This window comes from Marmota monax, unplaced genomic scaffold (genome assembly GCF_021218885.2).
Source record: "Marmota monax isolate L192 unplaced genomic scaffold, Marmota_monax_Labrador192_F-V1.1 WCK01_AAM20220418_F8-fsc00036, whole genome shotgun sequence".
Taxonomy (NCBI): Eukaryota; Metazoa; Chordata; class Mammalia; order Rodentia; family Sciuridae; genus Marmota; species Marmota monax.
Genome location: NW_026694491.1, coordinates 589,506 through 609,160, shown reverse-complemented (window position 1 = coordinate 609,160; position 19,655 = coordinate 589,506). Strand labels below are relative to the sequence as shown.

Genomic DNA, 19,655 nt, shown 5'->3' with positions numbered 1-19,655 from the left:
TAGGAAAAATGTATGAATAATGACATTAATGATAGCATCTTCTTTTTTTGAGCAAGAGAGAGGGAGACAGAGAGAGAGAAATTTTTTTTTTATATTTATTTTTCAGTTTTTGGTGGACACAACATCTTTATTTATTTATTTATTTTTATGTGGTGCTGAGGATCGAACCCAGCGCCCCCTGCGCATGCCAGGCGAGCACGTTACCGCTTGAGCCACATCCCCAGCCCATGATAGCATCTTCTTAACTGTGAAAAATTATAAACAATCTAAATATCCAACATTAGGGAAATGCCTAAAAGTTAATGGTACGTTTCTATTACAATTTTATATATGTTAAAAATATTTTCAAAGTAGTTTACATAATATTAGGAAATACAATAAAAATAGGTTATATAATCACATGTAATAAGTTGACAAATACATATATATACACACATAGATTTATATAGGTACACGCATTAATTCACAGAATAGACTATTTCCAGAATATGAGTCTTTTGGGTAATTTTACAAATACAGTTGTAGTTTCCAAGTTTTCAACACTGAATGGTAGTCATTTTTTTAATTATTTAATTATTAGAAAAAAATCACTATGCACTATGTTTTTGAGAATAAGTGGGGATATTTGCCATAGGAACATTTGTTTCTTAAGAATATTTGTATTAAATTACTGAAATCCTGTTAAGGAAGGATTTTACACTATCAAGGGAAGAGGGCAACTACAGATGTCTGTAAATCTATGACAGTTTTGTATGACCCACATGAGTATCTCATCAACCTTTGTGCAGAACAGGAGGTTGCTATGAATTACGTATAGTAGGGTTAGATTAGGGATTTTTGTTTACACATGGTAATCATTCCCCAAGTCTGGGTAGTGATTAAAAGTTTGGGCTCATGAGTCAGATTAGATGATGAATCTGCCTCTATTACTTCCTGGCTATCTAATTTTGAACTAGATACCTAATTACTGTAAACTTCAATACATTAATCCCTTATATGGTTGTTTTGAGGATTAAATAGAACACTGTATTTTAAAGCAGTTTACAGAGTAATTAGAATGTTTAATAAGTGTTTGATATTGCTACTAAATGACATCTATCATAAAAGGCAGGCTAACTATGATCTCTCATGAAGTGATAGTGAACAGGGATCTAGCTGACAGCTTTTTTATTCTGAGTTTTATGTAAAGGATACATGTGGTTAAGAAGACTTATTCTAGGGCTGGGGTTGTGGCTCAGTGGTAGAGCGCTTGCCTATCATGTGTGAGGCACTGGGTTCAATTCTCAGCATCACATATATATAAATAAAGGTCCATCGATAACTAATAAAAATGTTTTTTAAAAAAGACTTATACAGGTCAGATAGAAGAGCTCAAGCTTAAAAAGAGTCTGTGTTCAAATACTAACTCTACCCCTTATTATGTGACCTTGGATAAGCTGTTTAGCCTCCTAAGAATTTGTTTTCTTCACCTTTAAAATGGACATAATGATAGTCCCTGTCTCAAATTTATTTGAAGATTAAATACAGTATGTACAATGCTTAAAATGGTAAATGGTATAGTAAGCACCTACTCAATATTAGCTTAGAACAAGCAAAAAGTGACAATCCCAGCTCTACCTATGTGACTATAGGCAAATGACTTTACATCTGGGATCCTCAGTTTCCATAACTGTAAAATGAGGGTGAGAATAAATGGTTATACCTCACACAGGCTTGAGAAAATTTAGTATAAAGGCTCCAGTATCAGAATACTTGGATTTAAACAACTTACTTGGCTGTGTTACCTTGGGTTTGTCTCTTAACCTGTCTGAAGATAACAGCACATTATTGATTGTTCTGAGGGATAAATGTATTACCTTATAATAGAAAGCATACAGAATAGTGTCAAAACAAAATGTGTTAAATAAATGTTAGCTACTATTATTATAAGGATGCAGTTCAAATTAAATGAAATAAACTATTTAAATGCCTGCTATGATCTGAATATGTCTTTTCTAAAATTCATGTATTGTCAAGGGCCTAGAGGTCCTGAGGGCCCCTCCCTCGGGGGATGGGATTAAGGGCTTTTTAAAAGAGGTTCACTTAGGGTCTTGTGCCTTTTGCCTTCTATCACATGAGATCGTGACAGTCCTCCCTCCTAAGGATATAACCCTCACTAGATAACCAAATCCTCCAGGGCCTTGGTCTTAAACTTTCCAGGCTGCAGAACTACAAAAAAATAAATCTCTGTTCTTTTACAAATTACCCAGCCTGTGGTAGTTTGTGATAGCAGCACAAAATGAACTGAGATAGTATCTAGCAATACTTATTATGCTATTACCTATATATTACTTTATTATTAATTATCTAAGCTGTTTTCAGCTGCACCAAGGGGCTTATTTCCCTTCAAATAGAAAATAATTTCAATTGGCCTCTGTTTTCCCATGTTTCTGAGTCTGTGGCAACAATTCTCTGACTATGGTCCACAATTTTACTTTTATTCACAAAGACACCAATGCCTTACTGACGGGACTACATTTCTTACTTCCTAAGTCACTTATAGTGGCCTTTACTGGGTACTGCATACCTCTGAATGAAATGAGAATCATATATTTCTGTCAAGCATATCAGGCCCACTTAACCAAATTTCAAGATATAGGAGTCTGTGAAATAAAGGTTGGTAGCCTTCATATTGGCTACTTTATGATCTAAATGATTGCATGCAAATGATTGCTAGGTGTCAGCTATAGAGAGAAAGAAATATCTGGTTAAAAGAAAAATGGAAAGGCTGGGGTTGTAGCTCAATGGTATAGTGCTTGTTTTAGCATGTTTGAGGTACTGGGTTCAATCCTTAGCACCACATAACAATAAATTAATAAAACAAAGGTATTGCGTCCATTTAGAACTAAAAAAAAAAAAAAAGAAGAAGAAGAAATGGAATAACCAATAGAAATACATAACCAATAGAAAAACATAACATAGATATAACCAATAGAAATACATACTCTACATATGTCTGTATAAATAAAATGACTCTTTTGGGGAGGACATAATTAATAGTTATTGCATGTAAATGAAAATATTTGACTATAATTTTGATTCTAAGGTTTGTTTATACATAAGAACTGTTAAACTGTGTTGTTTTACCTTTTTCCAAAAATAAATGACTATCACTTCCATCACTTTCTAACAACTGTTCTTCCAAAATCATGCTATCAAGTGAAATGGTGTCCAGTGAGATTTGTGAGGAACTTCTTTTCATGTTCTTATAAGAAACACAGAGTGGAGCCAGGTTGGATGGCAAACGTTCCTTAGGCTTTCCACTGTTAATAAAATTAATAGAAAATTAGTACACATGATAGTTACATTACTTTATAAATATATGAAAACCACTGGTAAGTCACAAATAAAACCAATGCACTTCATGTACATAATAGAGAAAAATAAAAGTATCACACTTAGAGTGAAGAACTCTACCTTAAAAATACTTCTAACAAAATTAAAATACATGCATAGTATCCACAAGTTTTTAAATTATATTTAAATGTGTAATAAGCTCAAAGGGTTCTCATCTTTAGAAAAATCTATTTTCTGATAACTCTAACATTTTGTCAAGAGATTTTCTGCCCCCAAGCAAAATATACACACATACACATACACTCAGCAAAACAAAAATCTCCCAAAATTCCAACATTGTTACCTTAAAGATGACTGTGATTTAAGTGTCTTAACTGTGGGTGCCTCTTCTTTTTCCAGGTTCTCAGAGAATGAAACTGCTTCTGAAAGCAAGTCTTCAGCTTTAAAGACTGACTCTATGGTATCATTTCCTTTAGTAGTTAAGCTATTTGAAAGAACAGTTTGATTACCATCGTTATCAAATGACAGCATATTTGAGTCTTCTCTGGAGTTTAAGACACTACTTGAACTTACACAAGACAAATCTTTTCTTTCAATTATTTCTGATTCAATTTCTCCTGAACTCTTATGAACAAGTCCACTGCTTTCATCTTCACTTATTTTGCCTAAATGTTTATCTGATAAATAGTCCACAAAAGAAGTACCTTTTTGCAGATTTGTATCACTAGCTGATTTAAAAAGCAAAGGATCCTTTAAAGAAACATGGCTAAGGTCGACACTCATAGATCTGTTATCTGACATATGATTAACAGTTACCCTTCTATTTTGATTTATACCACTACTAATTTGTTTTCTTTTTGAAGACAAAAATTCTCCATTTTCTGCAGGCAAATAATCCAGAACAACTGGGCTCACAGTTTCAGAAACAGGAGACTTCATAGTATTTGCATGATCCACTGGATGCAGTAAAAGAGCCAATTCTGCACTTCTAAGTAAAATTCCAATGCAAATGGATGTCTGACTAGCAGGACTGCCAGTCACAGCTTCTACGTCTTTCCTTAAATTATCCGAAAGCAGAATAAGTGAATCATGTAGGAAAAGCAGGAGTAGATACTGGTAGTGATTGATCTGCATGCTGACATGTTTGTGAATGTGAACCAGGACATGAATATCTGCATCCAATGATGAAGAAGAACATCTTAAAAATGTATCTGATGAAGGAGGTTTCTGACTACCATTTGTCAAGGGCTCAGACTCTGTACTATAATACTCCTTCAAGAGCTTTTTCCGCTTCAGTCGGCCAGCCAGATCACTAGATTCACTTTGTGATGTATTTAGAGATACTTGATTAGAAGCATGCAGCTCTTTTTGTGACTCTGCATATTTTGTTGGTTGACAAATCCAGATGGATAAAGGGAAAGAGTCTACAAAACTTATTGGTCGTCCTTTTCCACTTTTCATTCCTTCATAATCTACCCAAAATTGAGAAAAGTAAACAGCCCAAACATCCATGGCAGCGGAAGTTTTAAGAGTGTGTTTATTCAATTTGGGGATAATATTTCCTTTATAGACTTCATGCATTTTAGTATCCTGTTCATGAGCATGTCTCTGAAAAATTGGATGTAGAAGACTAAAACTGTCACAAGATTTGGGGAAGCTAGTATATGTTTTACTAAAAAAATCACAATCTTTGAAGTCTTGAAACAAAGCTTCTAGATCAGAATGTCGACAGTTTGGACAGTGCCTTGTATTTGTGGCGATCATTTCAGAACTCTGAATAGAAACTGCATGTGGTTGATCTTGATGACATTCAGATTTCATTTCAGAAGGAATGACAAACTAGAAGGGAAAAAAAGTAATCTAGTTCAATTTACAAATCCATATATCTTGAAAATAAAATAATTAAGAACACAACTTAGGCTACAAATTCTTTTTCTGGACATTTTCCCACCCAAAAAAAGATCTTTCCTATTTAGATGTTAACACTAATTCGCTACCTTTCAGGTATCTTTATAAATTGAGTTAAAAGGTATTTATGTGACTGGCCACTGAGAAGAGACCAACATTCTTTAAAAAGAAAACACGAGGGGGTTGGGGTTGTGGCTCAGAGGTAGAGCACTTGACTAGCGCGTTGTGAGGCACTGGGTTTGATCCTCAGTACCACATACAAATAAATAAATAGAGAGATAGATACATAAATAAATAGAACAAAGATGTTGTGTCCAACTATAACTAAAACATAAATTAAAAAAATAAAAGAAAACATGAGTTAATAATGTATATAGAACATATATTTCACATAAATCACAAAAATGAAAAAAATACAATTGAATTAAATCATTATTACAAAATGTTTATATGTCCTGAGTATACAGAAAAAGTACCAAATGTGGAAAGGGTATTTTTCTACTAAGATACTTCAAATACAGATGTTTTGGAAGAGGGCTGAAGAATGAATGAAATGACTATATAGATATCATTAGAATCAATTTTTTGAAAGAAAACTATTAAGAAAATAAACTTAAGAGGACAAGTTAAACTATTTATTAAAATAATTCTCAAGGGTTAACTAAATCCAGTCTTCAAAATATATCTATCAGAGAGGTAAAAGTGACTTGTTTCAGTACTACTTATAAAATGTAAAGACATTATATAATTCCATCTAAAAAAATAAAAATAAAAACCGGGCACAGTGGCACATGCCTGTAATCCTAGTGGCTGAGGAGGCTGAGGCAGGAGGATCACGAGTTCAAAGCCAGCCTCAGCAAAAGTTGCTAAGCAACTCAGTGAGACCCTGTCTCTAAATAAAATACAAAATAGGGTTGGGGATGTGACTCAGTGGCTGAGTTCCCGAGTTCAATCCCCAGTACCCCCCCAAAAAAAATTAATAATAATTTAAAGGTCATAAAACATACACTTATTGGTTAAATTATATAAGATCTTTGAGACAATCTTTCCTACAGTGCAATTGTTAAGTATTATATAATTTTACAGAGCAGAGATTAGTTTATTAGCAACAGACCTAGAAACTGATAATTTCATCATGTATAAGTCCATTTATTAAACTATACTAGCTGGGATTTTTTTTTCTCTCTTTCCTTTAAAACATAAATATTTATACAATTCAGATTTCCAGCTACTTGGCTATTAAAAAATGTTATTTTTTGGCTATCTTTGGGTATTAAAAACAAAATAAATGTGAAAAATAAAAACTCATAATTTAAAAGCTTCATTATATAATTTATATTTCTTAGAAAAAAGATTTATCAGCTCTGAGGTGATAAAAAGTGACTAATTTAAATCTTACTTCTATAACTCACCTTCAAATGGATAGAAATTGGAGAAAGATTTTTAAAATCCCTGAAAAATACACTACCTTGGGGGGAAAAAAGCAGTCCCTTAAAACTTCTATGACTGAGAATCAAAATTAAATCTGAAATTTCATAATGTTTATATCTGTACATACATCTTATACCCTGGCAATTATAAAGCTGCCAAATTTTCTTCCATAAAAATGGTTTTGTTCTTACAGTCACTTATTTATATAATACCTTCAGCATTAAGCCATCAACTCGAATATCAACATGTTCATCAGATTTTGAATTGTCATTCAACTTGTAAACTGCCATGAATTGATTAAGACTCTGTTTTAAATCCAACAAAAACTGATTTAACCATAGAATGCTTCTTTCATCCACAGTAAACTGTAATGCATTCAGCTGGCTATAAAGGTTAGGAGATGGAACTGCAAAAAAGAAATAAATAATATTATCTTAGATCATATTAATAAACAGACAGTGTTAAATGTTCCTTAATAAAAGAAAAGATATTTTAACACACTTTATTTGCTCTTAAAATAAGGCAAGGCATAAAGGAGCATGCCTGTAATACTAGCAGCTGGGGAGGCTAGGGCAGGAAGATCACAAGTTCAAAGCCAGCCTCAGCAACTTAGTGAGGCCCTAAGCAACTTAGGAAGATTCTGTCTCAAAATAAAAAATAAAAATGATGGGAATGTAGCTCAATGGTTACGCGACCCTGGGTTCAATCCCTGATACCAAAAAAGAAAAAAGAAAAAGAAATTGAGATGTTATATACAAAATTAGGGGAATATGTAAAGGAAATCAAATACAGACAAAAACATGTTTATATGCTTTACTAACTGAAAAAATTACATAACTTAATCTAAAACATTTAAATACCATGCACTAACTGACTGAACCACTAGAACATCCTAAAATTAAATGTATAAATAGGAAATGCTATTTAGATTTCTTTCTCTAAAGTTATATTTACAAAGAAGCAAACTTCTAAAAATATTACCATTTTGATGTAGAATCACATTAAAGCTGTGGTCTTCAATGACATTTCTAGGAGGACTTTACTGTCTGACTCTTAATCCGCACCCTTTCAATCTAATGAACAATTTCCCACGAAAGTGGCAGGTTAGGCAGAACTCCTTGAGAATTGGAAATATGCATGGTTTTATTCCCCATTTTAATCAAGTTTTAGAATAAATTCTTGAGGTTAAGTAAAACTCAGGTTATCTTTTGCGTATTTAAATAAAGTCTTTTTCATAGGTCTCCCAAAATAAACTAACATGTACAATTAAAAGGTATATCACTTTCTAAAATCTACATCTATTTCTATCATCAAAGCTATTCATTTAGTGTTTCAAAACAGCATGGTGAAGATTGATTGATTGATTAGATATTGATGGACCTTTTTTATTTTATTCATTTATTTATATGTGGTACTGAGAATCAAACCCAGTGCTTCACACATGCTAGGCAAGCACTCCACCACTGAGCCACAACCCCAGCTAGCTTTTATTCCAAAAATTCTAATACATTTGCTTCTACCAAAGCTGAACCTAAAACTTTCAGATCAGATTTATTTAAGGAAAATAAATCCACAGTGTGGGAAACCAGAAGACAAAGAATATTGTAACAATGTCTTACATATGACTATTTTGCTTACATTATTCATTCTCTTTCCTTTAGTAAAGATTCAATGAATGTCAACTACTTTCTGTGCATTACCCTAAACAGGATACAAAAAGAATATAGCATGATTTGTTTCCTTCAAAAAACCACTCATGGGTTGGAGTTGTAGCTCAGTGGTACAGTGCTTGCCTCGAACCCATGAGGCCCTGGGTTTAATCCTCAGTACCACATAAAAATAAATAAATAAATAAAAATAAAGATATTGTGTCATCTACAACTAATAAAAAATATTTTTAAAAAAGCACTCATACATATAATTTATTACATGAGACAGATATGAGACCCAAAAAAGATATAATTCAAGTCTTTCAAAGATGTACAATGTGATATGGAAATGCTTGTCTTTGGGAGCAGAGAAAGGAAGTAGGGTACTGAAGAGATTGTATCACAGTCTGGAAGGGAAGAAAGGATAGGAAATATCAATGTTCAGATTGTGTGATTGATGATAGCCAAAGAGAATACTAGAGAACTCATACCCAAAGCTATAACAAAGAAACAATGCACAAGGCTGAGGAAGGAACCCACTACACTGAACAGCAGGAAGGGGGGGGGAGTCTTTATAAAACAGATCACTTTGTAGATGAAAAGAAATCTTTTTGGATTGGGGGAATCTTCTGCAGTGCTAGAGATCAAATGCAGGGTCTTACACATGCTAGGCAAGGGTTTTACCACTGAGTACATCCCTAGCCGTAGAGATGTGTAAAATGAGTTTGTAGAAACCTTGAATATGCTCATGTTATTAAGGGAAAAGGGCAGGATATAAATTAAATATGTAAAAGAAACACATACATTAAAAAAAGAATGAATACTATACTTATAGGTTGAATTATATTCCCCCTCCCAAATTCCTATGTTGAAGTTCCTGACACCCAGTACCTGAGAATTAGGGCAAAATGAGTTCATATGGGTAGACCCTAGTCCAACATGACTGATGTCCTTGTAAGAGAAGATATCAGGACACACACACATTGTGGGAAGTCCATGTGAAGACAGATATCTACAAGCCAAGAAGAGAATCCTCAGAAAAAAATTACCCTTGATCTCTCTGACTTCTATCATCCAGAACTGTGAGAAATTGTTGTTTAAGCCACATACTCTATGGTATTTATTACACAAAGATATGAATATATTTAGGTTTTAGCAGAAGTCTCTAATTATAGGCTTATTGACATCTTTTTATTTTTGACATTTTCCTTTTTAAATGTAATGAGTCTATTCTACTTTCACAATGGTAAAAAATAATATTCTTTTTAAAAAGTTAGACTGCTTAATACTGTTTAAAATAGAGTTCAAGTAACTTGAGAATTGAAAACTGACTCCCACATACAGGTGTTCAATATTTATTTTCGTCTATGTTTGAAAATTTCCACATTAAATTTAAAAAGTTAAACATAACCTAGAAATTTTACTACAAAGTATGTAGGGGCTAGGATTTAAAATGCTAGAAAAGAATTTTGTAATTTTTTTGTTTTAGAAAACAATGTACAGATTAGAGAAAGGAATTATAATTCCTTTGGTACAACCTGACAAAGTAAGTATTTTACTTTTTTTTTTTTTTCCCTTGAGTAGTGTTACAGGGATTGAAGCCAGGGGTACTTTATCATTGAGCTATATCCCTAGTTCTTCTCAAATTTTTTTTGAGACAGGGCCTTGAATTTGTGATTCTCTTGTCGCTGCCTCCTGAGCTGCTAGGATTATAGGCATATGCCACTGCACCTGGCTTGGAGTTACACCTTGAAAGAAAAGTCAAAAACTGTTTTTCTCTGATAACACAACTTATTTAATCTTTTTTTCAACATGTTTTCTCTATTACTTTCTTAGTTGAAAATAATGGAAAAAGTACAACATAAACAAAGGTAAACTTTCAGTTTGAAGGACTCAAGAGGTATGAGACAACAGCATAGAATTTTAATATTCAAAGAACACAAATGTGTAATCCTTTTAACTTTAGGAAGTCAAGCTAACTTACAACCAAAATTCAATAATTCAAGGTTTCTAATAAAATGTAAGTACCAAAAGTTACCCCAAAGTATGCATCTGGACATTTTAAAACAGCCAAAATAACTGTCTACAGGACAACTTCAATTTTTGATTTTTCAATAAAATGGAGTTTTATATAGATGACATACAAATAAGAGTTTTCCAAAAGAAAAAAAAAATGACCTTATTCTACAAAATAACCTAACATTCATTCACTCTTCAATTAACCAACAGCCCTTAAGCTGAGTCAAACTTCAGGGATAAAAATTAGTCATGAATACCACAAGATTTTTGCAATCAAGGATGCCACAAAAGTAATGAGGGTAAAGTATACACAAACAAATAATAATAACATGAATGTTATGTTATATATTCCAAAAGAAGATTACAAGAGTAAAAAGCAGTCAACATTTTTCACATTTATTAAAAAAAAAAAAAAAAAAAAAAAATTAGCCAAAAAACTTACCAGATAATGTTCAAATAATTACAAAATAAGAAATACTTACTTGGAAAATCCTTTCCATCTGGATAGTAATATTCTGTGAATTCTATATACACAGCTGACATTTCTTGTGGAAGATACAGAGATTTTTTATTGCAGGAAATCATACTTTTGGGGGAAGAACGACATTGTTCTGCTGTAGAGACCTGAAAAAAATAATTGTTGTTAAAATCACATTAAATAAAGTCATTTCCAAAGAATTTATGGAACTTGAACATCACTTTCATAGACTTTTAAAGCTACCACCAGTAATTTTTCAATAGGTAAATGCCAATGCAAAATGTATTATTTATTTAACTTCACATCAAATTATTTTTAAGTAATACCAATTATTAAGAAAACTCTATAATCATTTGGCATCCTTATCAATTACAAAATTGATAAGGATGCCCCTGAGTTCAATCCCCAGAACAAGGGGTGGGGGGGAATTCCTTGTAAAATTATTACTTTGAGCCTTAAGATAGGAGCTAGGAAAATAATAATAATGATATACAATTAGATAATATACGTAAATGGCAGAGTCAGGATGTAGATCCAAAACCTCAAGGTCGGAATGCTTCTGCACTATGTTCGTTCTTTCTTTTCTTTGGTACTGGGGATTGAACTCAGGGGCACTCAACCACTGAGCCACATCCCCAGCCCTGTTTTGTATTTTATTTAGAGACAGGGTCTCATTGAGTTGCTTAGCTGAGGCTGGCTTTGAATCCTCCTGCCTCAGCCTCCTAAGCCATGGGATTACAGATGTATCCTACCATGCCCAGCCCAGTATATTCTTTATAATAGTTTTTCACTATAAATTCTCAATTATTATGAAAAATAATACAGCCATATAAAGAGTTTCAGTTTATGGTCATGAAAAAATTCTGGAGTTGTACAACAATGTGAATTTATTTAATGATGATCCATTGTAAATTTAAAAATAGATATAATGGTAAATTTTGTTCTTTTTAACCAAAATAATTAATTTAAAATAATACAACTATAAATAGTTCTGTCAAATAGTTTGATCTCTTAAATTATGTTCTTAAAGGACTGTTATAGTTTGGGCTCCAAAGGCTTATGCGTTGAAGACTTGGTCATCAGCTGGTGGTTTTCTCTATCTCTATCTGTATCTCTCAATGTGCTGGTTACATTTTTTTTCATTCTCCCCAAAGAGCTAATTTTTAATTACATCAAAAAATGCAGATGGGTGTGGTGGCACATGTCTTTAATATTGGCCTCAGGAAACTAAGGTAGGAAGGTTGCAAATTCAAGGCCTGCCATAAAATAAAAAAGTAAAAATATGGGCTGGGTGTAGCTCAGTGTTAGAGTAACCCCTGGGTTCAATCCTCAGAACCAGGGGGGGAAAATGTATATGTTAATTTCCCCAAAGTTCAATCAATAGAGTTTTACTGATTTATTTATGTGGGCTTAGTTGGCACAGAAAGTGGTGTACCTTGTCATTCAACAAATGTGTATATTCCTTATATGAAGTGGAATACTTTTTCCATGGATAATGTTTCCGCTTGTAATAATCTTTTGTTTACATACTTTATGAATAATTCTATAATTCAAGACTTTCTCTGCATAAATAGAAACAAATCCTTCTCGATTATGTGTCAACTTTTTTTGGGAGGGTTGGGTCAGGTGGTTCCAGGGATTGAACACAGGGATGATCTAACACTGAACTCATCCCCAGCCCTTTTTATTTTATTTTCAGACAGCATCTGGCTAAGTTGCTCAGGCTGGCCTTGAACTGACAATCCTCTTATCTCAGCCTCTCAGGTCACTGAGATTATAGGTATGTGCTTGCTACTAGACCCAGATCAACTTACTTTAATAAAGAATAGCTTATTCTTCTTTCCTCTAATGTTTAAAAGTTATTTACTTTCTACTACTAACTTGGTTTGTTTTGGCTACGTTTGTGTTGGGGTTTCCTTCTCTTTTAATCATTTGAGATTATGGGTAGTTCCTCTCCCTCACTTTCCAATGGATTCACTTAAATCTTAAAATTTAAGTCTACTTTTAATAAACAGCATTATATAATAAGAATATTTTTAAAAAGCATAAATTGCAAAATGAGAAAATAACTGTTAATGAGGATTTCTCAAATGGCATTACTGACATACTGGAGCCAGATCAATTTTAGCACCACTGGTCTTCGACCACTAGATGTCAGCAGCATTCCTTTACAATTGTGACAATCAAAAGCACCTTCAAAAACTGGCTCAGATTGAGAACCAATGAGTTTACAAATGAAAACTTTTCAGACAAAGCAATAGGCTCATCAATATAAACCAGAATACAAATGATTACACAAATATAAAATTTGTCAGGCTGTTTCTAAAAAATAGGAAACATATTCTACTTTGTTGTTTTCAAGGATTGTGATTATATTGTGATTATAACCTGAATAAAACTTGTCAATATAAATGTGACAGGGTTATTAGCTATAAAATTCTTTTTAGGGTTGGGGTTGTAGCTCAGTGGATGAGCACTTGTCTCACATGCATGAGGCACTGGGTTCGATCCTCAGCACCACATAAAAAAATAAATAAATATATTTTTTAAAAAAACTAAATAAAATAAAGGTATTTGTCCATCTACAACTAAAAATATTTTTTAGGGGCCAGGATTGTGGCTCAGTAGTAAACTGCTAGTCTAGCACATGTGAGGCTCTGGTTTTGATCCTTAGCACCACATAAAAAAAAACAAATATTTTCATACTATGGCCAATACTTAATAGTCCAATAAAGTGAAAAGGGCATTTTAATTTCTACCACAAAGACCACTGTGTATTAAGAAATTTGACCTCTAACTGGGGATGGTGGTACACACCTGTAATCCCAGCAATTTAGGAGGCTGAGGCAGGAGGACTGCAAATTCAAAGACAGCCTCAGCAACTTAGTGAGGCCCTCAGCAACTTAGTGAGATCCTGTCCCATAATAAAACATAAATAGGAACTCAGAAGTTGAACACCCCTGGGTTCAATCCCTAGTACCAAAAACAAAAAAGCAAAAAATAAAACAAGGAAATTAGACCTCCAAAGAGAGTCTGGCCTTTGTCCTTGCTCCTAAAATATAACAAGAAATATAATTTCCTATTCCTGATGGGCAACTAACAGTTCATGCAAAGAAGATGACCACATTTGATAGCAATTACTTGTGTTTAGAGGAGAGGCGGCTATGGGTGATCTGCTATTAGTCCATTTTATGAGTGGGTTTGACTACATGGGCAATACTTCATGCATTTTATTACACAACTGTACTGGGAAGCTAATACATTCTTAGGACAAGCACGTTTCAAATTTAGAAGTCTTCCAGGCTGCCCTAAGCATCTTTTCCTATGGTTAGTTTTAATTTATATTCTTTCTATATGATAAGCATAATAGATCACAGTGAGGTTTTTAGAGTCTTTTTAATCAATTGTTGAACCTGAGGGTAGTTTCAGGAAATGCCCAAACTTGGTATCAAAGTCTTGAGCAGCACTGGCAGTTTCAAGTACTTAACTTCACAGTTTGGCTAATTATAGATAACTATATAAATTAAAATTAATAAATTGATATTTTCTATACCATCTAATTTGGCCATTTCACAAAACTGGCCAAGATTTTTTTTTAAATATTTTTTTTTAGTTGTTGATAGACCTTTATTTTATTTATATGTGGTGCTGAGAATCGAACCCAGTGCCTCACACTTGCCAGGCAAGTACGCTCCCACTGAGCCATAGCCCCAGCCCCCAAGATGTTTTTAAATAAAATATTGGCATTAGTTATTAGAGTTCATTTATGTGAATATTGTAAGTGTCTATGAAAAGACCTAAGTTAAAAAGTAAAACATACCTGGTATATATTGAAATCTGCAAGTCTTACCACAACAGAACTTGACATAAGTTTAGCTTTTGAGTGTTGAGATAATACTGATGATGTTCTAGAAGTCCCTTTCAGTGTGGACTCCTTCTCTGTGAGAATCAAAAACTCCTTTTAAATTATTTAATAAATTATTTTTAACAGTATTCTTCTATTAGTAAGACAGCTACTAGAAGTGTAAGTGAACAGTAATTTCTCAAACAAGAAAATATATGTGGAAATACTTTACAAATTATGAAGTAACAAAGATATGTAGGTTTCTGTGTTAACTATTCATTTTCAAACAGGAATCATATTTATATTATATTTAAGTCACTCTTCTACAATAATAAAAATGAGAGATCTACCAGGAATTTAAGTGTTTAAAAAATTCTATCTGGGTATTACTTTTATTTTTATATTATCCGTTTCTTATTCTTACAAGTGCTTTGGTTCACAAGCCTATGTTGGTTTCAATAAAGGATGAACAATTTTTAAATATTAATTAGAAATAATACTTATTTACAGAAAATATTATGTACACACTAATTTCCCCCCACACACACACATACACACATACACACACAAACACACACACACAATTAGGGAGATGCTATAATGTTGTTATAGGTAAAATACCTGTTTGTGTGTGCTGGGGAGAGGCATGTGTTGGGGATTTAGGAGGTGAACCTACATTATGATCTTTCACAGCCTGTATAAGCATTTCAACGTTGCACTCAAATTCATGTAACAACTCATTGGCCCATCCATTTTTTGTTTTGGTTGCATCACTAAAATACATCCAATGATTACAACTATCTCCTGTAAAATGAAAAACAAATATTTCACAATGCATAATTTTCATTTATTCTACAACAGCCTCTTCCCAATGAAATTTAGTCATTTTCTCAAGGGAATCTTTATTCTCCATCCAAATTTACAGACTTTACCTGCTACTTCTCTAAAAAGAAAGATATTTAGAATAGAGGGAAAGAGTGTTAAAAGTAAATGCTCTGGAGGGATTTCTATCTAGAACCCATTCTTAGTAGAAGAGCACTCAAAAAAGTTTCAATTCAAAGTCACAGGATTGGTCAATTTTCAGTAGATGCTCAATATTCTGGCAAATCTCCACTGAGCAGAATCCCAGAAAAATGCTATGAAAAATAATTTCAGCCAGGCACAGTGGCACATGCCTATAACCCCAGCAGCTCAGGAGGCTGAGGCAGGAGTATAACAAGTTCAAAGCCAGCCTCAGCAACTTAGAGAGGTCCTAAACAACTCAGCAAGACCCTGCCTCAAAATTTAAAAAAAGAAAAAATTTAAAAAGGGCTGAGGATGTGGCTCAGTGGTTAAGTGCCCCTAGGTTCAATCCCTGGTACTAAAAAATAAAATAAAATTAAATATAAATAATTTTAAATATTTGTTAAGTGACTAACAATAATCAGTAAAATCAATAAGCTAATGATTGTTTAGAAATTAACAGAATTTCATGTTAAAAAATGAATAGAATTTCTCACCATGGACATCAGTCATAAAGATATATATGTTTTTTGGAAGGAAATTACAAACCCAAGACTATTGGGTTGTGATACAGAAAGTAAGAAAATAATATGCACTTATAAAGAGTAAGAAAATCTACTCTGGCTAAAAGTTTTATCTTCCAAAATGTGAACAATTTCTACAGTTAAAAGACTTTAGGTGATGATAGTAAGTAACTTACTTACTAGAATAAGATATAAGACAAAGCCCTTCAAAAGAATATCAAAACAAATAATAGAACCTTTAAATTCTGGCAGGAACTGATACAGAAATAATAAACACTGGTAGGTAGAAATATGAATATTAAATTTTACTGTATTTTTTAAATTCTGGAAAATTTATTATAAATTTTTTATTTATGTAAATTATAAAACCAAAAAAGCTACATACTACCAAAAGACAGAAATAGGTGCTAAGTTATATTACTTAATCTGGCTATAAATTATAAATAACCATACTGATTTTAGTTTTATATTATTTGAGAGAAAAGAACGTATCAACATTTGATTAAGAAGCCTATTAAATCTCATTTATTGATGAAATTTAGAAAATAAATATAGAAAAGTAAAATCAAGTACCTAGAGACCTACATATAACATAAATATAGTTTTTAAAAATTCAAGGGGTAGGCATGTAGCTCAGTTGTAAAGTGCTTGCCTTAGCATGCATGAGGTCTTGGACTATTATCCCCAGCAAGGGGGAAAACATTCAAAATATTGATTAATTACTTGCTTTTATTACAACTAATAAAGTAACACAAATACATATCTGCTGTATTCTGACAAACTGTCAATTTCTAACAATTATAGTTTACAATAATCTACATGAACTTCAATAGAAAATATATGAATATATTCTATGACAACTATTTTTTTTTGGTAAAATACTGCTAGGAGAAAAATAGTAAAGGTCTCTTGATCTCTTTTCTCCTTAAGAAATTAAGACCCCCCCAAAAAATATTTTTTAAATTAATTAGCCATGTATATTTAAAGCAAGATTTACATATTTTAAAGAAATTATTATACACACCTGCTTTATGATATGGATAATAATCTATGGTTAGCTGGGTAAAAGAGAGTTGCATAGCACCTCCAGTAATACGTCTGTTTGACTCTGTAAGAATAAAAAGACAAAATTGAGAGAAAGAAATATTAATCAAATAAAGGAAAAAATTAACCATATAAAATCTATACCATAATTAGATTTCATGAAGTAAAATCCATTTCTCTTTTACCGTGGCTAAAACATTACAAATTTTAGAAAATGCAATCCAATCTACTAAGTGTTCACTGAATCCCTACTATTTGCTAAGTGCTGGCCTAAAAAGGATAAAAGAATAGTAACTAAACCTCCTAAGTACTTATAGGTACTAGGAGCAGAACTCCCTAACCATATGCAAGGCACTGTTTTCAATTCTTTAGGTATACTTATTCATTTCATTTTCATAACAACCTCATGAGAGAGATACCATTATTATGCCCATTTTCTAGATAAGGAAACTAAAGAACAAGGGGGATTATGAAGCCAGAATTAAAGACAGGCAGATAGGCAAGGGTGGGTCAAATACAGAAAATGGAGGCCACTGTGGGTCCAGTTTGGGCCCAGTAAGTTGGAGACCACCCCTTGTGGGATTTAAATGTTAATTCCTTCAGAGCCCTTCCTCCACCCTTATCAAGATAACCTGCCCCTGTTCCAACCTGTTGCTAAGGTAACCTATCCCAGGAATTGTCCCTCCCTATAGGGAGTTAGAGTTATAAAAGTTATTAATTAATATGTCCTTGATTGCCTTCCCCCTGTCCATCTGTACCTCACGTTTTGGCCATCCCACAAGAGCATCTCCTGGGTCTATTCACATACACAGAAAGGAGGGAGATAATGGGGAAGAGGGCAGGAAAACAAAACAAATCTAGGATGTATAAAAGAGGCAGAATACTCTCACTTCTTGGGACACCAGGATACCAGCTATGAGCCCCTTCTCCCTCCCAGGAGAAGTCTATATTACCTTTTTAAAATAAACCCTGCCAGGGGCGGTGGCACATGCCTATAATCCCAGCAACTCGCCTGTATTCCCAGCAGCTCAGGAGGCTGAGGAAGGAGGATGGAGAGTTCAGAGCCAGCCTCAGCAAAAGCGCTAAGAAACTCAGTGAGACCCTGTCTCGAAATAAAATATAACATAGGACTGGGATGTGGCTCAGTGGTCAAGTGCCCCTGAATTCAATACCCAATACCCCAAAATAAAATAAAATAAACCCTGCTTTATATGCTTGCCTCGGTGTGCTTCTCTAATGTTATACTTCAACATGTGAGGAAGCAGGACTTCTAATCGGCTATATCAATAATAGGCCAAGATTACAAAACCAGTTAAGCAAAGAGCTGGGATTTGAACCCAAGAAATATTAATCACTTCATCACACCATTCTACCTATTACCAAAGAGAAAACTGAGTCAACCAGATTAGGTAAATTATCTAAAGTAACACAGCTAGAGTATGATCAAAAGTAGATGATAAATTGGTATAACTCCAAAATAAAAATTAAATTTTGATCCAGACATGGTGGTGCACATCTGTAATCCCAGCTACTTGAGGCAGAAGGATCTCAAATTCCAGACCAGCCTGGGCAATTTGGGGAGATACTATCTCAAAATAAAAATAAGAAAGGCTGGAGCTACAGCTTGATGGTAGAAATCTTGCCTCAAACATTTGAGGCGGTGGGTTCAATACCCAGTACCAAAGGAAAAAAAGTCAAATTTTAAAACAGCATGGGCAAATCAACTAGTAGTAAAGAAAATACAAGCTAAAATATAGCTATGTATACACTCTTTATAATCTGTTAACTCCAATCTATCTCAATTAGTAGAATTTTTAAGGTAGATTCAAAATCCCTCACCTAAAATCTATGGAACTAGAAGTTTCAGAATTCAGAAATTTTTAGATTTTATGAAATTAATATAGAATATACAAAGTGTATCATATAATACTCCGAGTAGTTTCTGAAGCAGTACTAAGTAATAACAAATAGTAATTCTGCAGCATAACTTTTAAATATTTCCACTACATTGGTAAAATTAAGATCAAAAAATAACATGTTGGTTAGCTCAGGTTTTGTCACATTTCAGAACCTTTTGAATAGCTAATAGCAGAAGTGACTACAGACTTGTACAGTGTAAGAGATATATGGCAGCGGGGATTTCCCCCTAAATAAAATCATCCAGCTATGAGGGAATAATAAAGAGTAAGGAATGTAAAAGAGTTTAGAAAATATTTTCTGAAAAAGAAAGAAAATCTTTTAAAAAAATTTTTTTCTAGTTATGTATAAACACAATATCTTTATTTTGTTTACTTATTTTTACATGGTGCTGAGGATTGGACCCAGTGCCTCACATGTGTAAGGCAAACGCTCTGCCACTGAGCCACAGCCCCAGTCCAAGAAAGAAAATATTTTCTAAGAAAAAAATGCTTAGTACTTTA

General features: G+C 33.2%; 1 protein-coding gene across 3 annotated transcripts in view; it reads right to left on the bottom strand.

Annotated features, from left to right (window-relative positions):
• The window catches only part of Bltp3b (bridge-like lipid transfer protein family member 3B), a 99,777-nt gene that overhangs the window by 21,497 nt on the left and 58,625 nt on the right, over positions 1-19,655 (bottom strand). For all 3 annotated transcript variants that reach the window (XM_046419334.2, XM_046419333.2, XM_046419335.2), the window contains 7 exons: positions 17,216-17,299; positions 15,287-15,469; positions 14,642-14,760; positions 10,826-10,967; positions 6,888-7,081; positions 3,680-5,175; positions 3,127-3,302 (listed from right to left, as the gene is read on the bottom strand). In XM_046419334.2, coding sequence (XP_046275290.1) covers positions 3,127-3,302; positions 3,680-5,175; positions 6,888-7,081; positions 10,826-10,967; positions 14,642-14,760; positions 15,287-15,469; positions 17,216-17,299 — 2,394 coding nt within the window. The remainder of the gene's footprint in view (positions 1-3,126; positions 3,303-3,679; positions 5,176-6,887; positions 7,082-10,825; positions 10,968-14,641; positions 14,761-15,286; positions 15,470-17,215; positions 17,300-19,655) is intronic.